Here is a 21509-nt window from a genome sequence, read left to right on the forward strand (position 1 = left end):
ACCTAACCCCTCACTGCTCCCAGAGCGCCGCTGGTTGGGCAGCTCTGCTCTGGGTTAGTGTGTGCTTCACCTCACTGTGTGTTCACTAATTCACAAATTGGGATACATGCAGAGACCGAATTTCCCTCACGGGAGCTAAAAAGTATGTATATTATGCTATTGTATACTAGGTCTGGCAATATATGCCCAAATGTGCTCAAAATAGAAAGAAAAGAAAGAAAGGCAGGCACCCACAAACAATTAGGAAATAATACTCTGTTGTTTAGCAAACAAACAAGGACACTTAACCATATGGGTTACCATTTAAATAAAATAAATAGGAATGTTAACACAAATATGTTAAAAGAAAACACCTCTAAGGTTCAACAACTGTTTTTTAGAATTTGGAAGTAATTTTGTGAAGACTGCAGTTGCAGAGAGTGGCTGATATGGTATGCATGTGGCACAGAAACATAGCCTGACTCTCGCCAGACCCTTGTTGTTCCGCCATGCTCCACCAGAGGCGTTTCGCTGAGCTCCACACAAGGGTCTGGACGCGAGGGCAATCCAAACTCGTTCCAGTGATCAAAAAATGATCAACCAATCAGGAGCGCCGAAGCGAGTGTTTGATTCAAATAACAATGGCGGCACACAGCGAGGAGTCTTGTGCTGACATTGATTCTGCTATTTCAACCGTTTTGTCGAATCTATCGAGTATTTATTCTTTAAAAGATTAACAGAGAATAGTTTTGAAGACATTTAATGGTGGCAAGGATGTTTTTACTCTTCTTCCGACCGGGTTTGGCAAGAGCTTGAAGAAGCCTAGCACGTCATTCAAGATAACAGGCAAGTGGTTTATCAAATCACATGCGAGGATGTTTTACAAGGACCCGCCTTCATAAATACATCTCCTATCGAGAAGTCCCAGATCCTTGTGTGAAGCAGACAGTGAACTACAGGATCTGACGAAAGTTAGGTTAACAGAAACAGGGATCACTTTTGATTCTCTTTCTCATATGTCTCTTCTCTCCCCTCTCGTCTCTTTCTGTCTTTCTCATTCACTTACTTTTCTGTCACTCTCTCTCTCTCTCTTAATCTCTCTCTCTCTCTTCCATGTCATGAATGTGGTAGGAAGTAGTCTTGGGTGAAGGATCCTGATAGGGTCACATTTAGCATGATGGATCAGGTCAAACCATTCATTGTGTCATTTCTTACACATTCCATGATTGGTTGTATCCGCTCTCTTGGTTTTGAGTCCCGTGGAGTGCCTTGTATCTATTTTAAGATCATCATCTGTAAAGAGGTGCGCATTGAGAATGCATGGCGTAGTGATCGTAGAGAATGCATGGCGTGGTGGTCGTTGTGTGTGCCTTTTCCCCATCATCCTGATCTCCATTAGAATGCACTTCCCATCACATGTCTGGCCCTGACATCACACATAAAGAACTGCCCATCCTCACTCCTGACAGTGGTAACTCAGTCCTGCGTCATATAACAGATGAGATGTCAGGGAACTAGGCTTTTTATGTTACGGAAAGATCCAGAAAATCAATACTGTCACATTATAAATAGTGAATGCAGCAACAACAGCAACAGTAATACTAACTAGAAACACAACTCCAAGGAATTACCAGTGCATGAAAATGCCAAAAATGAAATGTAAAATATAATTTGTATTTAACACAATTTATACAAAAAGAAGAGATGGGGTAAAACAGATCTAATGAGGATTTGTTGATTGAATGAGGATTTGCAGGATGATGATTCATGTTGTGGAATTTACAGTATGTTGTTATAAGTTGTGTATTTTTAGAGTTGATTGCTAGGGAGGTTGCTAAGTAGCAACTGAATTAGACACAGATATTGATGGATGTTGATGAATAGTTTAATAGATGTTAATAGACAAACAGTTTAATTTATGTTGATAGACAGATAGACAGTTTAATAAATGGTTTGAAGTAAATGGATGGAGAGAAAGTTGGATGGAAGGTTAGATAGATGGAGACGAGGTAATAAATGCTGGTTATTCTGGTGGTTCCTAGGTTGACATAATGGTGGTTGCTAGGTTGTTGCTAGGGTAATTGAGATTGTTAGGTGTTGCTAGACACATATGCTGGTTGTTAGGTTGACATGGTTCAATAAATGTTGATAGGCAGGCAGATAGTTTAATAGACATAGTTTAAGGTAGACAGTTAAATGGATGTTGATAAGACAGATAGTTTAATGAATGTTGATAGACACATAGTTTAATGGATGTGTATAGGTAGATTAAATGGATGTTGATAGGAGGACAGTAATAGAGGAATGAACAGTTGGAGGTAAATGAATGGAGAGAAAATGGAAATGGATAGTTGAATTGAATGGAAAGAGGTCTGTGTTAATATTACTAGGGTGTTTGCGATGATTTCTATATTGTTGCCAGGGTAATTGAGATAGCTGTGATAGCGGTTTATCATAGGGTATTCATAGTGGTTACTCTGCTATATAAAGTAGGTTGCTAGTAAGTAAGGTGGAGGTTCCTTGGTAGTAATTGAATTAGACATGAGTGTTGATAGACAGTAAGGACAATTTCCAAACTGATCATATACTGTAGATAACACACCAGCATGGAGCTCTTGAACAGTCCAAAGGCAAGTAGGCCTAGTTTATTTTATAACCTACAGTAACATCGATATTTTGTTGTGATATGAAGTCATGCATTTATGGTTAAACCATAAATGGTTGTTTTTTTGCTACTATAAACAACTTAGGATGAGAGCACGAGGGATCACAGCAAGAGATCATTTGTTTAGACAGTCTGTGTAGATACATTTTTTCGAAATGGTCAAATCCTGAGGTCATGCAGGCTCGCATTGCCTAAGTTAAACATCACATAGCCTAATTGTAGGCCTATTGCATTATCCTGACTGTAGAAGATCGCTTAGCCGATTTAGGGTGCACATTGCACACAAAAATCACAGTTTGATTATAGGCGACGTTGGGCTTATTGGCTGAATGATTAGATCAACGTTTTTCAAACTGGTAAAATATTCAATGGTCATTTCGGCAGGCTGTGTTGCCGGATTACATTGATATCATATTGTGATATCCTCTTAATTGTGTGTGATGTGTTCTGTAACCTGTTGAGTTCCTGAAATTGTTGTGTCCCTTTTAGGGGAACTGGGAGGTGGAGTTTTAGGTGCGTGTAGTGTGTGCGTGTCTGAGAGTGAAGGAGTTGGACATAGAGTTAGGTCTGTTAATGTTCTGTTAAAAGGGTGTGTAGGTGCTACAGGGTGAGTTATGGCTAAAACAGCAACTCGGTTGTGATATAAGCTAGGCTACTTGGTTGAGAAATAAAGCACGGGAAGTTTCCCTCAAGTGTCTGGACTATCATATTTATCCTGGCTGTAGCCTAACTTTAGATGAAGCAGTAGGCTATATGAGTTTCCTAGGCTATTAATGGTGGTAAACATTTAAATGTTAGACCTAATCGTGACTGCCAAAAGACGGGGATCAACACCGGGGGTTGACATTGATTCAGTAAAGTTACAGTAGCTTTATTTACAGCTGAACTAGAATAGAAGAATAGAATAGATACTTTTTTGATCCTGTGAGGGAAATTCGTTTCTCTGCTTTTAACCCAATTTAACCGAATTAGTGAACACACACAGTGAGGTGAATCACGCAATAAGCCAGAGCAGTGAGCTGCCTGCCCAACCAGCGGCGCTCGGGGAGCAGTGAAGGGTTAGGTGCCTTGCTCAAGGGCACTTCAGCCGTGGTGGACTGGTCGAGGATTGAACCGGCAACCCTCCGGTTACAAGCCCGAAGCCCTAACCAGTACACCACGGCTGCCCCAACTATCAAGGTTTCTCGTGGTCTGTGTTATTTTAATTCAAGTAGCCTAGCAAGTTTGCCTGGCTTGATAACGTTAGACTATTTGTTTTAGTCGGAAATCGTTAGGTTTGTTAATGTTAACCGCACTTTCTGCCTATGTGCTAGATGTAGCAGAAGCAAGCTCGGACCAGTCTAAGTTATTTGTAGCCTACATAGCCTATTTGGAGATGGATAGGCTACAGCCAGACAGATGGTGAGTGCTAATGTTGGGGAAGTTACCGTCTTTGGTTGAACTTGAGGCGCGAAAGCGTCGTGATGTCATTAGATTTTAACACACGAACGTTAGACCCATTGAAATTTTAGCACGTTTATGGCAAATATCTTAAAAAAGTATAATGTTGTCAAATGTCAAAATTACATACCGCAACTGTCGTTTGGGAGACGATTAAGATTGCGTTAAATGTTTGAGCTGAATTAATTGCAGAAAAAGTGGTCGGAAGAATAATTATAAAAAGTCCAGCGATAACAGTACAGTGCATTTTCATGCATTTTCACTCACTCACACACACACACACACACACACACGCACACACACCTACTGTACACACACCTATACGCACGCACACACATGCACACACACACACACACACACACACTCATATTTCATACAAGTATACATACATACAGACACGCGCACGCGCACACACACACACACACACACACACACACACACACAAAGAAAATACACAGAAATTACTTTGAAAGATCGTTAATTTATAGCCTACTGTACATGCCATCCAACTAGCTACAATCCATATCCGTTATATGCTACAATGTTACTATGTTCTGAACGTCTGTATTTCCGCTTGGATGCAACGTGACAGTTCATTTTAAACTTCGCAACGAGTTTGGCGTATTACAGTTTTTTACAATCACTTAGCTACTATTTTCAGAACCTTGATGTCATTTTTCAAAACTCTATACACAAAACTCAAAACGGTTATCACTTGTAACACAGGCCCTCTAATGTTCAAAACATTGGATTGTACATTCACATCTTCAAAGAAATCTTGCAATTGCACAATCATTGGTTCAAAAAACAAATTTACTGTGAAATACCACTGAAACATAACTATAGATCACCCGCACACAAGCAACCGATAGTTTCATTGTGTCATTGTTTGTACAATCATTAGATATTGTAGAACAAAATAGGTGATACAGGTTTCATTATGGTACTACAGGAACAGTACAGTAAACACATCTCTGTAAAAGTACTGCAGTAGTAGAGAGAATACTACAGACACAGTGGAATCATTGATCAAAGTTTGTAATATATTGATGCAAAACACTACAGTACAATCACAGCATAGGTTTATTTGAATTAAAGTAAAAATAATTAGCTATGAAATAGAAAAGAAAAGACTGCCTGATGAAAATATAAAATATAAAAAAAAAATATATTTTTTATATAAAGATATAAAATATTAGGCTACATCCATGGATATTGTAGTCTAATTGGTTCATGCTCCACGCTAGGGATGTAACGATTACCGGTGTGACGGTAAACCATGATAAAAATGTTGATGATAACAATTACCGCGTTCATTTCGAATATCATTATTATCACGGTTGATACTACGGTGTGGTAACCGCGTGTTTAATTCCTCCCAGCTTCATCCGAGCCTGCTTTTGACACAAGCTGGAAGGCTACTATGAAACAAAACTTTACCTTACTAATTCTGTTTTCTAATTGATGGATTTAACCATGATTCGGATAAGGCTACACCTGCTTTTAAAGGGCGCAACATTTTCACCCCAAAACGTGCGCTGTATCATGTAGCCACTCTGCGTCTTTTTATGTAGGCCTACACGTTCACATTAAATCTAGGCTATTCCACTAACGTTATCAGGAGAATGCCGTAAAGTTTTATGTTGAGCGCTGGGTGTCACTCATTGGGTATAACAGATAGCCTATACCAAACTCCAAAAAAATAAGTTAAGCTATAAGCAGCCAACATTTCCAACCAAGGAAAAAGTGAGCACAATGCCACGGTAACCTACCTACAGTAGGCTATGGAATTTAGTTCATTTAGGCTAACTGTAGTGTTTAATTCAATTTCCGAAAAAAGCTACACAGCCTATTGGCAATCTTTTCCATCAAGGTAACTATCCCATTAGCTCATGCGTCACGTCTATCATTAGGCTAATGTACAGTAGCCTAGTGCTCACCAAAATCATAGAAGTTAACATTGCAAGACACTTATCTTTTCTATGATCCCAGCAATATTTTCTTTGACTTGTTAATTTTTTGAACATTCATTTTATTCAATGAAAACGGATATCCTTGAACTATGCGTGACTACCTCCTAAAACCGAATGAAGGTTAATATAATTAGGCTACTTCACGTATCTCTTAAAGTGACAGGCTCTCAATTAGACCTACACAACACCCCTGTAATGTCATTAAAGACAACTGTAATAGTTTAAAAATCAATATGAAGTATTCAAATTACTGAATATTTTTAGCTATAAGTAATTATGCAGATCCTAACATATTCTAAACTATTAGCAAAATATATAAAGTTTATGAATTCAAAATATGCAATAGAAACAAGACAAGCCATTTTCTGTGTGTGTGGAGGGTTGAGCAGAGACTAGGATTGCCACTGCTGTGAATGATCGGTATCCTGCTGAAGGCAATAAGGGTTTGCCTATATTTTTAATGTAATAATGAAACACTTTTTTAAACTAAAATATTTCAGCTTGTCTACACCCATCAGCGCTTTCTTAACATATTGTACACAATTTTTAAAATACCGCAATAATACCGAAAACCGTGATAATTTTGGTCACTATAACCGTGGGGTTAAATTTTCATACCGTTACATCCCTACTCCACGCTAATTGGTGACAGTGAATCTCGTTACAGTATCTTGAAACTTTCATGATTTGCAGTAAACATGGAAGATTGTGTGTCTGTTTCGTGTTTCCATACAACTGCATGAAAGTAATGCAACAGCTACTTATCATTTTGAGCAGTTGTATCAATTGATAGTTAAATCATTGTAAGGAAATGAATAGACGCTCATTTGAAATGTAATGTGTGAATTGCCTTTTGAAATAGTAGTACTTTGATGTTAAGTTGTATCATATTGAACAGGTGAGTTTTGTTGAATGAACAAATTATCTAAGTTGTATGTGTATTGTATCCAAGCAATTGAGAAAAGGGTTAGAGTTTTGAAAAATGCATTTTGATCATTGGTTGTGCGTTTTGTGTCTAGAGTTGTGAAAAATGACATCAAGGTTCTGAAAATAGTAGCAAAGTGATTGTAAAAAACTGTAATATTCAAGTCTGATACGGGCAACACATTGGAACTACTTTGACGTAAGGCGCCGCGCTGTGGCTGCCTGTTGCAGCAGCTCCCGTTTGTTTTGTGTTTTATGTCAATATTAAGTGTTTTTTTGTTAACTTTTTCAGTCTGTCTGTCTGTCAATGACATACTGACCTTTTTGTTCATCCTTTTTTAAAATCGGATTGAACATATGTAGTGCTTAAATCGCGTATTTTTCGCATATCGTTTTTATATTTTTATCTATTATGCTGGCTCGCCATGACAACGCAGCTGGCCGCATTGTTTACCTTCGCGACCAGCTGATAGCGCTCTCCAAACCACCACTAAACCTAGGCCTGCTGTCAGTAACGAGACAACAAATCCCTGTGGAGTTGAGGAGAAGACGCCGGGGGTGCCGGGCTGGTGTGTTGAAGAAAGCAAAGAGAAGGAGATTCAAACCTTATATTCCATCGATTGTCATGGGGAACGTGAGGTCGTTGGCAAACAAGATGGATGAGCTTGAAGCACTTATAAGAGCACAACGGCAATATCGTGAATGCAGTATAATGTGTTTCACTGAGACATGGATGCAGGAGCATATTCCGGACTCTAACATCACCGTCCATGGATTTCTGACCGTGCGGGCCGACAGAGATCGCAGGCTAAGCGGTAAGAAGAAAGGAGGGGGACTTGCTGTGTTTGTGAATAGCAGATGGTGCAATCCAGGGCATGTTACTGTTAAGGAGCGCATCTGCAACCCTAATATCGAACTGTTGGCCGTGAGCTTGCGCCCGTATTATATGCCAAGGGAATTTACCTGTACCATTGCTGTTGCTGTTTACATCCCGCCATCAGCTGATGCCGATGCTGCGTGTGACGTCATCAATACAGTCACCGCAAAGTTACTCACACAACATCCAGATGCCTTCATGCTGATATCAGGGGACTTTAACCATGCTTCTCTCTCTGGAATACTTCCAACTTTCCAGCAATTTGTTAACTGTTCCACCAGAGACAAAAAAACCTTGGACTTACTGTATGCAAATGTGCATGGCTCTTATAGTTCTACAGCTCTGCCCCCACTTGGTAGATCAGACCATAACCTGGTTCTCCTCACACCCACCTACACACCTATTGTTCAGCAGCAGCCAGTGACTACAAGGACAGTTAGGAGGTGGTCACAGGAGGCTAACGAGCTTCTTCAGGAGTGCTTTGAGGTTACTGACTGGGATGTGCTCTGTGAACCCCATGGGAATGACATTGAATCAATGACTGATTGTATAACAGAATACATCACCTTCTGCGTCGACAATGTCATACCCACCAGGAAGGTAAGATGCTTTGCCAACAATAAGCCCTGGATCACCAGAGACCTAAAGGAGTTACTGAATAAGAAAAAGAAAGCCTTTAGGGATGGTGACAGAGCGATGCAGAGGAGCGTTCAGAGGGAGCTTAAAGTGAAGCTGAGAGAGAACAAGGAGGAATACAGGAGGAAGCTGGAGAACAAACTCCAGAATAACAACATGAGAGATGTGTGGATGGGCATGAAAACCATCACAGGTTTTAAGGTGAAGGGGAATCAGGCAGAGGGGAGCCTAAATAGGGCCAACGAGCTGAACGCATTTTTTCAACAGGTTCAGTACAGGCAACTCCCCTACCTCACCCAGCCATTCAGACCTCTCATCCTCCTCCCTAGAACATCCTGTGCAAGCCTCCTCAGTGAGAATGGCTAAGGATCACTGTCCCCAGCCTTCAACTCCCATGATGGACACCACCTGGTCAGGAAGTGCTGAACCTGCATCATACCCCTCCCCCCCCATCCCTCCCACTTGTTTGTCTGTATCTAGCAGTCAGGTGAAAATGCAGCTGAGGAGACTAAACCAGAACAAGGCCCCAGGTCCAGATGGTATCAGCCCAAGAGTCCTGAAGGTCTGTGCGGAACAGCTCTGCGGTATTCTGCAGCACCTTTTCAATCTCAGCCTGAGCCAGGGGAGAGTGCCTATGTCTTGGAAAACATCCTGCCTTGTTCCGGTCCCAAAGAAACCTTCTCCATCTACCCTCAATGACTACAGACCAGTTGCCTTAACATCGCACATTATGAAAGTACTGGAGAGGATGGTCTTGGCCCATCTGAGACCACAGGTGACCACCTACATGGACCCATTGCAATTTGCATACCGTCCAAAGGTGGGTGTTGAGGATGCCTTAATCTACCTGCTCCATAGAACACACTCTCACCTGGACAGTACTGGCAGCACTGTGAGGATCATGTTCTTTGATTTTTCAAGTGCTTTTAACACCATACAGCCTGTGCTACTACGTGAGAAGCTGCAAAGGATGCAGGTAGACACCTCCACAACTTCATGGATCATTGATTACCTGACTGAAAGACCACAGGTTGTGAGACTGAAAGGGTGTGTGTCTGAGCAGGTAGTTAGCAACATAGGAGCACCACAAGGGACTGTGCTGTCTCCTTTTCTCTTTACACTATACACCTCTGACTTTCAATACAACTCTGAGTCATGTCACATGCAGAAGTTCTCTGATGATTCTGCAGTTGTGGGGTGTGTCAGTGATGGTGAGGAGACAGAGTACAGGCAACTGGTGGACCGCTTTGTGACATGGTGCAAAAACAACCATCTTGTCTTGAATGTGGCTAAGACCAGGGAAATGGTGATAGACTTTAGGAGGGCCAGGCCTGACCTAAATGCCATTTCAATACTGGGTGAGGAAGTGGACATTGTAGAGAACTACAAATATCTGGGAGTTCTTATTGACAACAAACTTGACTGGAGACACAACACGGAGGCTGTATATAAGAAAGGGCAAAGCAGACTCTATTTCCTGAGAAAGCTCAGGTCTTTCAATGTGTGCAGCAAAATGTTGCAAATGTTTTACCAGAGTGTTGTTGCAAGTGCAATTTTCTTTTCTGCCATATGTTGGGGAGGTGGCATTACAGCCAGGGACACTAACAAACTAAATAAGATCATTAGGAAGGCTGGCTTTGTGTTGGGGTCAGCCCTAGAGCCCCTGGAGTTGGTGGTGGAGAGAAGGATGCTGCACAAACTTTTCAATATCTTGGACAATACCACTCATCCACTACACAATGTACTGGTAAAACAAAAAAGTATTTTCAGTTGGAGGCTACGCCAACTAAGCTGTAAGAAAGACAGATACAGAAAGACTTTTTTACTTACTGCAATAGCACTTTATAATGACTCCCATCTGGGCAGAGAGAAAGGAATAACATTTTAAATATTTTTTCTGTATGTATGCATGTTTGTATGTTTTTGTTAAATGTTGTGTTTGTATGCTGCTGAAACACTGTAATTTCCCCTTGGGGATGAATAAAGTATATCTATCTATCTATCTATCTATCTATCTATCTATCTATCTAAAGGTAGCAGGTTATACGAAGTTAATGGCCACCCCATCAGCCAATCAGAGAAGAGAGTTCCATTGTTGAGGGAGATAACAGAACATATTGTATCTTATCTGTCAACACATCATGTTGAGGGAGCTTGATAGCTGAACATTTGGTAGGTACTGTAGTTCTTTTTTTGTTATCCTTTTCTTCCCTATTTTCTATGTTACTTAGTCTGAAATCTGACAAACTAGAAAATGAAAAAGGAAAAAGCCTGAATTGCGAAATACAGTTTTATGTGTTTAGAGTACCACTTAGGGAAGTACAAAGCACTACCATCATCACTCTCCACACAAGATGTCAGAAACCAGCACCAATGTTCGACAGGTTTGCAAGTGAGAAGTGTCACACAATGACAAGACACACTGTTTGATAGCACTTTGTGAATTGGGGGCTTTCTTTAGTCTTCATAATGTTATAAAGGCCAGGTGACAAATGGACAATGTTTTCCCTTGTCTGACTTATGATGGACTGATTGTCCAGATGACAGCCTGGACAACCATCTCCACCCAAACCCAGGCCCCTTTAATTCAAACAGAGACTATTAAGATGTTCCTCGCACTGACAGAACTGACACTATAGTCTTGGTGTCCAGCTTCCTCACTGAGGTGAAGCAGAAGGAGGTAGCAGAAAGCCTATAATTAAAGCAAATTCACTTTGCAGCTTTTAGCACACCCACAGAGAGAGAGAGAGAGAGAGAGAGAGAGAGAGAGAGAGGGAGGGAGAGAGAGGAGAGAGAGAGAGAGAGAGAGAGAGAGAGAGAGAGAGAGAGAGAGAGAGAGAGAGAAGGAGGGGAGTCAAAGTCAAAGATAGGTTGTTTGTGACTGAGCGGAACTGGAGAACATCGCTCCACTTTGTGACAGCTAGAGACAACCTACTGCTCTGAAACACCTTATTTTATACCGTCTATGGAAACAGTGCACACTGCAGAGATGGGAGACAAGCTCTGAACCTTACACAGAGATTCCCTCCAAACATCTTCAGCTGACACATTTACTGAATGACAAAAGACATGGACCATCTCAGAGAGTCAGCTGCTGATTTTTATTTTATTTTGTTGAATTACTGTAAGTGTGCTATTTGTTTGTTATTTCCCAGAGGAGACAAAGTTTGTAAAAGTTTGACATGTTCTTCAGTGTACAAATTCCTTCCACTTGTGTCAGTATCTGCTTGCCAGTTGAGGTGTTTTCTAGCCTGGCTAGCCTACCACTTCTCAAATGAGACGTGGTCTTGCAACTAGTCGTTCATTTTCTCGTATTTGAAAAAATGCCTAGATCCGTTCATTGGGCGCCATGGATGTCTATCAAATGTGTCTGTGCATAGCTTATCATGGTCTTGCTTTCTCCCCTGTTCTGTGATGGGTCGCCAACATCAGGCGAACATTTGGGTGTAGTTTCTTGCCTTAGCAGGGTGAATGAAATCACTGCGCAAGGCAGGATGGGAACACCCAGGCTAGGTGTTTTCTGCATTCACAATATGGATATGTTGTGCATGAGACGGGCGTTTAGCATGCGGTTCTTTCTCATGGAGGCCTAAGACTGGAGTTATGCTGCACGGTTAATGATGGACAGCGTTAACTATTCAGTGTTAACAATTAAGGCTATTGCTGTAATACTATTAGTAATGATGAATGATAACAACTCCACAGCTTTAAGTAGTTGTAATCAAGGACACATGCATGTACAGTATAGAGAGACAAACAGGTAGATAGATAGATAGATAGATAGATAGATAGATAAAGTACATATTCTTTATTGCCACACAATAATTTGTGGTATTTTTCTGTGTTACAGAGGTAGCTTAATCCAATAGAAGAATAGAAAAAATATACATTTGGTACAGTTCTGGAGTCGCATCAGTGATCCATTTAATCAGTTCTGAGGTCTGACTGCTGAGGGGGAGAGGCTGTACTTGAAACGATTGATTTTAGTTCTCATGGACCTAATGTCTTCCAGAGGGGAGAAGTTGGATCAAGTGGTGGTTTAGATGAGAGGGATCTTTGATTACTCTAGACGTGCAGTTTAGAGTACAGAGAATGAACTGGTGGTATGTCACAGTCAATTTACAGCGGAGGCTGTGGTGACAAGCTTCTCTAATTTCCTTCTGTCTCAGCTGTGTGAGTGCCCATACCAGACAGTGATGGGTGAGGTGATGATGCTCTCTATGAAGGCTCAGTAGAAATTCACCAACAGATGTTTGCTCACGTGAAACTTCCTCAGTTGGCTAAGGACGTAGAGTCCTTGTTAAGCATATGGACCATAACAATGCCAGACCATCCCTACGGCCCTACCCATATTTTGGAATGACGTTCTGGTTGGGTTGCGAAGCTAGTAAATAAATATATATACAGTATATATATATATATATATATAGAATAATAAATAAATAGATAGCTACCTTATCAGATATAATATTGGACCTTTATTTCAACAGATTTTATTTGTGGCCAATGTCAGTCATTACAACAAATTAGTATTGTGGCCAATGTCAGTCATTACAACAAATTAGTATTGTTGGAAGTACCTAGACTATTACCTGCATCAGGATATCTGTAAGGTCAGCATCCGTGAGGAGTTGTAATTCTGTGGTCTCAGCTAGGAATCCTACCTCTTAATCACTGATGAGGGGGGTGAGTAGGTATAAGGCAGGGGTGCATAGCCTGATAGTAAACCAGACCCTGGAATCAGATTAAGGGTCTGGCCACGAATAATGTAATGGCCGGACTCGAGGGGAGGCACCAAGCATGCATTTGAAAATCTCACTGCACACAATTGGATAACAGTACAACTAATGTTTACTGACTTGAACGATGCAGCGTTGTCGTTATCAGTTTAGCTGGCCTTTGGCTCACAGATACACTGATTTGATTCAAGTGCCTGGCGAGCCGCATTTGGCCGTGGTTTGGACACCCCTGATGTAAGGGTATCTCTGAAAGGCTTTGCCAGTAGCAGTTCTAACTTCTAACTCTGGACACTCCACCCACCCCAAAGTAGATAGCACAGGTGATATCCGTTGGCTAATCGTTGGATAGCACGGCTGCTTATATTGTAATTAAAGCCATTAAATGACTTGTGGCTCTATGACAATATGACAATTTGCTAATCTGGGTTTGGCTAATAATGTTCATTTCCTTGTGATGTTTTGATTTGTCTTGCTGAGCAGAGCTGTCGGAGCTGAGTGTTTATTTCGCTGCAGGATATAAATGAAATCCTATCTAGATAATGACCAGCAGCAGTGCTTGGCACGGACCTTAATTTGAGATATCAGCAGCACTTTTAGACTGTTATAACATACATAGAGTCACATCAGGCCTGGATCTTCACCAGTGGTGTGGACAAGGCCGTCATTTATATCACAACACACAACTCACGTACTGTATTGTCCATTGGGGAGTGTGTGTGTTTGGTGGGGGTCTGTTGTTTGCATCAGGTCCTGTAGCAGAGTCTTTTGTCCGTGTGAGCAGGCAGTTGCATGTCTGCATTCGTTTGACAAAACCCCGCTCCTGGCTAAAAGTGAACCTTTGGCCGCGCATCTGTCGCCATGAGACCCTTACTGTGACAAGTGATAACAGTGATGTGCTGTGTGCAAGGCGAGCGTTTGGCTGCAGATTGAAGCAAAACATGGGGAGAGGGTTGGATGAGAGAAAAGCTGGACTTCACCATGGATTCTAGAACACTCTTTTTAAAAGCATTTTCTTTGTTTCTTCTTCCAGCATCTGTATTTTCTCTCATTTTTCACTCATCATGAAGTCCACTTAATAAGCTTTAGAGACATCTGAACCACACATTAGAGGTATTGTTAAGATGCACATTCCTATGCATAGTGACAAAGCTATGACATAAACAGGTCGGAGGAACGTCTTTTTTCAACTGTTTTTTTTTTTACCTTCCATTCTTTGATTTTTATTTTTGTCCATTTTCTTTAGTATACTGTATCTTAGGACTTGTTCCTATGTCTTAGGGATATTTTTTGTAAAGAGAATGGCATAAACTAGTGTCTTTGTGTTTTGTATGGTTTTATAGGAATAAAATAAAAACTGCATCACAAAAAAAAAATATATATATATATGATGGCTTGCAGCACCTTTCAATAATTAATTCACACTACTGCAACTTGTCATTTTGTGACAAATCCTCTGTGTAAATGGGGCTTTGGGGAGATGTTCTTCTCTCCTCACCCTCATCTCCACATGTCCAACCATATCCTCATTTATGTTCGACGGCAGCTTCTCAGGCAATGCGATATTTCACAGCATTCTCCTGTTCAGTCATCCATAAGAACGGTCGGCAGGCATGTCTGTTCACACTGATTACTCAATATCCTTGCCTTGAGTATCTCTCTGTGCACCTCTTGCTTGTCGCTTCTGTGGGTGTTCATTTGTTTACAGACTTTCAGAAATAGAACTTGGATGAGCTCTTTTTGTATCTGGGTTATACAGTATGTTATGACTTTTTATTGCCTTCTGACTGAAGTTTCAAAATTGTGAAAGGTTATTGTCTCTTGTTGTATGAGCCTAGTCCTTAGTGCTGCTCTCTTCAGAGATGTCAACTGATCTGAATTATGGAGGTGTTGGGTGCAGCTCAACTGAGAGTTGATGCATGTGTATGCTACAGTGCTGGATTCTGAAGTGGCTCAGCTTGCCTTTTATTTTGTCTTTGCTGTTTGAGACTCACACGACAGCTCAATGAGGCCTTTGTCTCAGCAAATGCCACAGCCACAGATTATTCATTTTAGAAATCGAACATATTCAACACCTCTGAAAGTATTCAGCACAGGCCCTCAGGCCATTTCTCATTTGTCACTCCTAACTTAGTAGCGTTTTTTTCAGGAATACATTCAGTCCTGGTTACAAATGCCTAACAGGCATCCAAACTAGATAGCCAATGGCTGTAGATGGAGCCTATAGGGCCTATTGGATCTATGTATAGGCTGATCAGGGAGCAGTCAGCCACTCGCAGACCTTGAGAGCCTCTTGGAGCATAGTTTCTAATGCTAATAGGTCCCACTGCATGTATGTTGGGTTACACAGTTAGCATGTGTCCTGGATACACATAGAATACTAATGGTTTCCTGCTGTATGTGCTGTATACTGTGAGATGTATTTCACTTTGTGTCCTCACACAATAAGATGTATTTTACAACACAGAGACACTTAGTGTGCGTGTCCTCACACAATAAGATGTATTTCACAGCACACAGAGACACTTACTGTGTGTGTCCTCACACACTTAGCAGCCGTGAGTCACCGGTTGCTGCACAGTCAAGGCCAAGTAAGGACACTGTGAAGACCTAAGACTCTTATGAATATTCGCACAGTACTCATGGTTTCCCAGTGTGTTCGGATATCCAAGGGTTCCTTGATTTCAGACTTTAATTGCCCCTTAATCTGCTTCTGAGTGTTAATAAGTGCCTAACCTGCCCCAAATGAATGCACTAATCTTCTTAAAAATTCCTTAACAGACTCATTAAAAAGTGTGTTTTGCCTGTTGCATGATCCACCCGCACCCTGTGAGCCTGTTTTGAGAATTGCACTTACTGTTTAGCAAATTTCAAGGATGATTCGAGAAATGAACCAAAGCGACTGAGAAAAACTGTAATTGACAAGGGGCATGTAAGTTCAAATAATGGGTGAGAGCAGAATGCTTGATAACTTTAGTTCATGCATGAACAAAACTTCAGTTAACTTTGCTCACTGTCCACTGTCCAACACTGTCCATTAAAGCCCCGAAGTTAACTGAAGCTGTACTCATGCATGAACTAAAGCTATCAAGTGGTTTGCATGAGCATGCATTAATACTCCAAAGTTAGCTTCAGTTAATTGGCTAAATGATTTTGCCAAGTTATCAAATTATCTTCAGTTCAGTTCGTCGGCTTGCACATTAGTGACTCAAGACCCTGAAACACAATATGTGATGCAGACAGCATGCAGCCTGCAGATCGTCTTTTGAAATCTGATCGTGATGGAAGATGGAGTTCTAGGTTGAAGTGGTTCTGATGCAGCACCATAAAACAACATGCGTCACCTGTCGCCCGCCCCCCATCGACACACCTAGAGAGAGAAACACCTGCACCTGAACAGCACCTGCCCGCATACAGGGCACAGACCTGCATGGACTGCAGACGATTAAAATGCATTTCATTATTTAATGATGGTGAAGTAATGTAGAGTCTTTACAGCGTATGCAAATTACTGTATAATTTGGCCCCAGGCCCCATGTGAAATGCTTAATAATGCCTCATGCATCAAAGTAACTGTATACAGCAGAAGTATAATTATGTAGAGGTGTGTGTGTGTGTGTGTGTGTGTGGGGGGGGGGGGGGGTGTTTGTGTGTATGTGTGTTTGTTGCGTTTGGATGGTTAGGTGTGGTTATTTGTGTGTGCAGTTCAGTTAAATTTGTAGAGCTCCATAATGTATTAATATGTATCACAGAGTTTTACAGAGCCTAGTGTGATCCCACCTGAGCATGCAGTAAGAACAACATGGGAAATTCATGTAGATGTCTGTTTAATAAACGAGTTTGTGTGTGTGTGTGTGTGTGTGTGTGTGTGTGTGTTTGTGTGTGTGTTTGTGTGTGTGTGTGTGTGTGTGTGTGTGTGTGTGTGTGTGTGTGTGTGTGAGTGTGTGTGTGAGTGTGTGTGTGAGTGTGTGTGTGAGTGAGTGTGTGAGTGTGTGAGTGTGTGAGTGTGTGCGTGTGTGAGTGCGTGCGTGCGTGCGTGCGTGCGTGCGTGCGTGCGTGCGTGCGTGCGTGCGTGCGTGCGTGCGTGCGTGTCCTGTTCATTCTAAAGGTGCAGGTGCAGGACACATAAAATGTAAAAGTGATAAAGGAAAGTACATGTCTGCACACTGAGACTCCAAAACCGACAAGGTTTATTCAAAATCTTGTTCTGTTCATTCTCACAGTGTTATTCCTCTGCATTGCATTGCTGGGGCTTGTGTGTGTATTCTAACTGTGTTATTCTTCTGCAGTGCTGGGCCTTGTTCCAGACCAGTGCCAGTGTAGGGACCTGGAGCTTGACTGTGACGGGGCCAACTTTAAAGACGTGCCCAGTGTGTCTGTCAACGTCACCATGATGTGAGTGTGTCTGGCCCCCTCCCCCTCCCCCCGCACCACTGCCATCCTGCCGTCCTGCCCTGCTTCTGTTTCCTGTTTTGTCTCTCTGTCCCCCATGTCCAGCTGTCCTACTGTCCAGCCCTGCCGTTGCCCTTTCCCCCTCCTACTATTTCCCCCCTCCTGTGTCCCTGTTTCCTGTTTCCCGTGTCCTGTTCCGTCTCTGTCCCCCAATCCCATCCACACACACACACACACACACACACACACACACACACACACACACTGATATCACACAAAATTGCATGCACATGCATGATTGCATCCGTGCACACACACACACACACACACACACACACACACACACACACACACACACGCACACACACACATGCATACACACATGCATGCACACACGCACACACACACACACACATCATCAAGCCACAACAGATGTCAAGTAAATAAAATCACCCTTTAGATAATCCACGCTGTGTGTCTCTTTCCTATCTGGCATTTCAGCTGAAGGTTTGTATGCAAATAGCCTGGTATGTGGTCATCAACGATGCATTCAATGATGGTTCAAGCATGTCATTACAGCTGCTTTAAATGATATGCTGTCTGTGAGGTTAAATGTAATGCTATCATCCAGAGGCAGAAATATGACTTCAATCACTAACATTAGGCTACTATTAGATTATGCTCATTGACCAGGCAGCCATTATAAAAGCAATAAAGAAATAAAATTCGACGGAAATAAAATTCAAGAATGTAGAAAAGTAGCTGAGAGAAATTGGTAGGTCTTTGAAATCATCAATCAAATAGAAATAGATATTTTAGCCTTTTTTATGAAAGGCATGCCGAGTACTGTATCTACAGGAGAGTGTGTGAATGTCAGATCGGTCGCCTTGTCAAAGTCATGTGAGCACTCAACTGCAGAGGCGTCTCTCTCTCGCCAAGGCTTGTTTGTGTGGTTAGGGGATAGGCTACAGAGGGGATACAAAGACACGAAGAGATCATCCATTATGAAACCGAGGGGGTGCTGAGATGAGCCTCGCGGCCTTGATCTCCATCTCTCTATCAGAGTGACACACACACACACACACACACACATACCATACACTTTATAAATCTCCTGCCCCTGCAAGGTTACACAGATGCTCACCATACACGTATCTCACAATGCATGATGGACGATAGCTGTCAAACCAGCTTACACACACAAATAAACTCGTATACATGCAACCACGCTTAGATACATGAACACACGTCCGCACACACACACCTACGCACACACCTACACACAAACACCTACACACACACACACACAGTGCACACACACACACACACACTTCAACTGCTTATGTTTATATATATTCTCTCCCTCCTTGCTGCTGTAGGTCACTGCAGAGGAACCGTCTGCGGAGATTGAATGCAGATATATTCTACAAGTACCAGAGCCTGCAGAAACTGTAAGAGCCTCTCTCTGCTCTCCCAAATCTCCCAAACCAAAGAGACATCACTCGTGGCCATGTAGATATTGTGGCAAGAACAGCAGCAAAAGCAGAATTTTGGCATGAGTGGTGAAAGTCAGCACTGTGCCCATGTGGCGTGTGTGTGTGCGTGTGCGTGTGCGTGTGCGTGTGCGTGTGCGTGCGTGTCTGCGTGTGCGTGCGTGCGTGCGTGTGTGCGTGCGTGGATGCGTGCGTGCGTGCGTGTGATCTGAAAGAGATTTGTCACATGTCTGAAAGCTGGCAGGAGAGACACGGTACTACATAGCAGCGTGGGTATGTGGATAAACTTCATTTCCTGTGCAGGCAGGAAGTCTTGTATCCACTTGATATCTGCAGAGGATGGGAACAGCTAACCTAGATAACCTACAGTAGTGCATACAGAAGTGCACTTGACTCAGAGCTACTCCTCCCATGATTAATACATGTGTGTGACGGTGATATGGCCTCATTAGTACGCTAGTCGGATGCTCCAGTGTACGGAGGCTACTGAGGGTCTTGGGGATGCAGAGGGAGTAAGTTGCCCTGTGTGTGTGTGTGTGTGTGTGTGTGTGTGTGTGTGTGTGTGTGTGTGTGTGTGTGTGTGTGTGTGTGTGTGTGTGTGTGTGTGTGTGTGTGTGTGTGTGTGTGTGTGTGTGTGTGTGTGTGTGTGTTAGTGCTGGGCGGTATGGCCAAAAATGTATATCACGGTATTTTTCAAAATTCTGACGGTTTCACGGTATATGACGGTATTTTTTTTTCCATGCATAATCAGGTGTTCGCAACATTTTCTATGGGTTGACCAAGGAATTACTGCAGTAGATTGACTTAGGATGGCCTATTTTACTGTCATGATGAGTGAATATTGTAGAATAATTCCACACTACTAGTAGTAGGCTATTACAGGTTGCATTGCCATGATGCTGTTTACAAAGAGGCACTCATGATTCTAATGGGCAATTGCAGTCAAAATACAGAACTTTTACTATGCAAATTGCACAAACCCACACAAAAAGTAGTGCAAATACTTGTGCTTCAAGTTCAAGCCCAAGTACACTGTTTTCAAGTAAATATAAAAAGGAGATAAAACAAGTGTGACTAAGTGAAGAGACTGCTCCGCTAATATGCCTGTCAAATAGGCTCATCAGAATCATGCCGTGTTGTTATTGTGTGCTCTATACATAACGTGGTAGGCTAACGTTTACGGAATTCACGTAAATGTCTTGTTAGCCTATCATGTTACGGTTCGCTAAGCAAAATGTAAACACAAAAGTTCGTTTCAGTGCACTGATGACAGTCAAGAGCATGACTAACTAACCAGCTAGTATTTTTCAGTTCATGTCTGTAACATGCTTTACTTGCTACTTGGATAATTTCAGCGAATGTTATTAAGGTAAGATGAATTATAAGGTCATAAAGATTTCCTGTGTTCGGTGGGTTCGCCTACTAGCCAGCTAGCTAGTTACAGCGGTTTGCCTACTGGAAAATCCCTTTCAATGTAGGTTATTAAGACCAGTAACGTTTTTCTTTAACTAGGGGAACAATTTAAGGTATTCTGTGCAACACCCGTAAATAAATCCCTTAGCAAAGGAACAAATAAGCCTTCTGCATCATTATTAAAGCGAAAACGTGAGGTGTCTTGTGCTACAGGCTCCACTGTTTACTTTCTCCATGCGTGTTTAGAAGCGCAACACTGAAAAGGGTCCCGTCTGAAACAATGACGCGCGACGCAGCATTCCGCCCACAGTGTAATCAAATACACCGGTATGGCGGTATATTAAAAATTCATATCATAACGAAAATATACACCGGTATTCGGTGCGAACCGGTATACCGCCCAGCACTAGTGTGTGTGTGTGTGTGTGTGTGTGTGTGTGTGTGTGTGTGTGTGTGTGGGGATGCAGAGGGAATAAGTGGCCTCACTGCAGTGTGTGGGAGGTGAGCGTGTTGACTTGTTCAGCAGCGAGGCGCTCTCTATCTGCATGGGAGGTAGTAGGAGGTTAGACCAGAGCCAACGCACTGCAGAGGCAGAGGAGGGCAGGGATCAGGCAGTACATCAGAGCATGAGTTGTGGTGGGTGTTGGTGTTGGTGTGTGTGTGTGTGTGTGTGTGTGTGTGTGTGTGTGTGTGTGTGTGTGTGTGTGTATGTGTGTGTGTGTGTTGGGGGGATGTGTGTGTGTGTGTGTGTGTGTGTGTGTGTGTGTGTGTATGTTGGGTGTATGAGTGTGTGTGTGTGTGTGTGTGTGTGTGTGTGTGTGTGTGTGTGTGTGTGTGTGTGTGTGTGTGTATGAGTGAATGTGTGCCGGGGGGGAGGGGGTGTAAGGGTTGTTTGCTGTCATCCTTGAGTATTTTGGGATGTCAGGGAAGATGTCATGGAGATTGAAGGGCTTTGTTTTCAGAAGGGGGACAATTCTCTGC

General features: G+C 42.2%; 1 protein-coding gene across 1 annotated transcript in view; it reads left to right on the plus strand.

The window, feature by feature from the left end:
- The window catches only part of rxfp1 (relaxin family peptide receptor 1), a 90534-nt gene that overhangs the window by 46949 nt on the left and 22076 nt on the right, over positions 1-21509 (plus strand). Inside the window, exons 4-5 of the mRNA XM_062549922.1 lie at positions 17520-17625; positions 19002-19073. Coding sequence (XP_062405906.1) covers positions 17520-17625; positions 19002-19073 — 178 coding nt within the window. The remainder of the gene's footprint in view (positions 1-17519; positions 17626-19001; positions 19074-21509) is intronic.

Source organism: Sardina pilchardus, chromosome 11 (assembly GCF_963854185.1).
Source record: "Sardina pilchardus chromosome 11, fSarPil1.1, whole genome shotgun sequence".
NCBI lineage: Eukaryota > Metazoa > Chordata > Actinopteri > Clupeiformes > Clupeidae > Sardina > Sardina pilchardus.